This window comes from Lontra canadensis, unplaced genomic scaffold (genome assembly GCF_010015895.1).
Source record: "Lontra canadensis isolate GAN:19392208 unplaced genomic scaffold, GSC_riverotter_1.0 scaffold242, whole genome shotgun sequence".
Classification (NCBI taxonomy): Eukaryota; Metazoa; Chordata; class Mammalia; order Carnivora; family Mustelidae; genus Lontra; species Lontra canadensis.
In genome coordinates, this window is record NW_022631236.1 from 422,802 (window position 1) to 425,173 (window position 2,372).

Here is a 2,372-nt window from a genome sequence, read left to right on the forward strand (position 1 = left end):
TTATCCATTCGTCTGTTGAAGGGCAACTTGGTTCTTTCCACAGTTTGGCAACCGTGGCCATTGCTGCTATAAACATTGGGGTACAGATGGCCCTTCTTTTCACTATATCTGTATCTTTGGGGTAAATACCCAGTAGTGCAATTACAGGATCATAGGGAAGTTCTATTTTTGATTTCTTGAGGAATCTCCACACTGTTTTCCAAGTTTTTAAAAGATTTTTGTTCTATGGAATTCTGCATACATTTTGTTCTTTTTCTTTTTTTCTGTAAAATTTTATTTATTTATTTATTTATTTATTTGACAGAGAGAGAGATCACAAGTAGGCAGAGAGGCAGGCAGAGAGAGAGGGGGAAGCAGGCTCCCTGCTGAGCAAAGAGCCCATGCGGGGCTCAATCCCAGGACTCTGAGACCACGACTTGAGCCGAAGGCAGAGGCTTAACGCACTGAGCCACCTAGGTGCCCCCTTCTTTTTCTTTTGAATGATAGCTTCCTTCTCTCATTTTTCTCTTTAATTTTGGGGAAAGATATATTTTATATGTTTATATATGTTTATATATATAATGTTTATATGTTTATATTACATCTATATGGAAAATACATTCTTTTGTGATTGTTATTAAGATGACTAATATTACATTGTTAAAGAATATATAAAGAATTAACTTTTCTCTAATCATCTACATCTAAGTAATAATGTAATTTATACTGAGTCACTCTTTATGTGGTTTGAGAATATTGGCACAGTTTTACTTCTCTCTCTCCTTTCTTTTACCCATTTCTTATATTTTTATATCAGTCAAGAGGCTTTTAGATCTGGATTACTAGTAAAACTTATTTTTCATAATGAACTCCTTAAGAATTAGATCTGAGGGGCACCTGGGTGGCTCAGTGGGTTAAAGCCTCTGCCTTCGGCTCAGGTCATGATCCCAGGGTTCCTGGGATCCAGACCCGTATTGGGCTCTCTGCTCAGCAGGGAGCCCGTTTCCTCCTCTCTCTGCCTGTCTCTCTGCCTACTTGTGATCTCTGTCTGTCAAATAAATAAATAAAATCTAGAAAGAAAGAAAGAAAAAGAAAGAAAGAAAGAGAAAGAAAGAAAGAAAGAAAAATCCATCCATCCCCTGTGGGGGGGAAAAAAAGAATTAGATCTGAAACTCCCATTCTTTATAAAACAATATTTGAAATAATTATTTAGACACAACAGTGTTTTACTATCTTTTACTTCTCATGACTTCTACATCACCAAATACCCAACACTTAATTTTTATTTTAGTTTTTTAACAAACAAGATTATTTGAGCAACTGAGTTATTATTTTTGCACTAAACAAAACTTGCCATCCTTTATTTTAGTCAGGCAATAAAGCAGCTGGGCAAAGGAAGATTCAGCACTTTCTGCTCGTCCTTTGCAGGAGACATGTTTGCTAGGAGCCCCACCCTCAACCAGTCCGGCCCCACTGAGTTCGTGTTCCGCGTGTTCACCACCGTCCCTGAATTCCAGGTCCTCCTCTTCCTCCTCTTCCTCCTCCTCTACTTGCTGATCCTCTGCGGCAACACAGCCATCATCTGGGTGGTGTGCACACACAGCTCACTCCGCACCCCGATGTACTTCTTCTTGTGCAACCTGTCTTTCCTAGAAATCTGCTACACGTCGGTGGTGGTGCCTCTGATGCTTTCCAACATTTGGGGGGCCCGGAAGCCCATTCCACTGGCTGGCTGTGGGGCGCAAATGTTCTTTTTCGTCACCCTTGGCAGCACTGACTGTTTTCTCTTGGCGATCATGTCATATGATCGCTATGTGGCCATCTGCCACCCACTGCACTACACCCTCATCATGACCCAGAGGCTCTGCGTCCAGATGGCGGTGTGCGCCGTGGGCCTGGCCCTCCTCCTCTCCCTGCAGCTCACAGCCTTAATCTTCACGCTGCCCTTCTGCGGACACCGCCGGGAAATCAACCACTTCCTCTGCGACGTGCCCCCAGTCCTGCGTCTGGCCTGCGCTGACACCCGCGTGCACCAGGCCGTCCTCTACGTGGTGGGCATCCTGGTGCTGACCGTCCCTTTCCTGCTTATCTGTGTCTCCTATGTGTTCATCGCCTCGGCCATTCTGCGCATCCGCTCCGCCGAGGGCCGCCGCCGGGCCTTCTCCACCTGCTCCTCGCACCTCACCGTGGTCCTACTGCAGTATGGCTTCTGTGCCTTGGTCTACCTGCGTCCCCAGTCTAGCTCCTCGGTGGACGAGGACCGCCAGTTTGCCCTGGTCTACACCTTCATTACCCCCCTCCTCAACCCGCTGATTTATACCCTTAGGAACAAGGATGTCAAAGGTGCCCTGAAAAAGGCCATCAGTAGCAAAGGAACAGCTGAAGCTCTTTAA

The 2,372-nt window shown here is 45.3% G+C and overlaps 1 protein-coding gene across 1 annotated transcript; it reads left to right on the forward strand.

Annotated features, from left to right (window-relative positions):
• The first annotated feature begins 1,412 nt into the window (after positions 1–1,412).
• Positions 1,413–2,372, forward strand: LOC116862441 (olfactory receptor 10Q1-like). Its single transcript, XM_032849722.1, has one exon. It carries the CDS (start codon positions 1,413–1,415, stop codon positions 2,370–2,372), a length of 960 nt encoding a protein of 319 aa, XP_032705613.1.

Coding starts and splice junctions, on each gene's coding strand:
- LOC116862441 (XM_032849722.1), top strand. CDS start 1,413: ATGTTTGCTAGGAGCCCCACCCTCAACCAGTCCGGCCCCACTGAGTTC.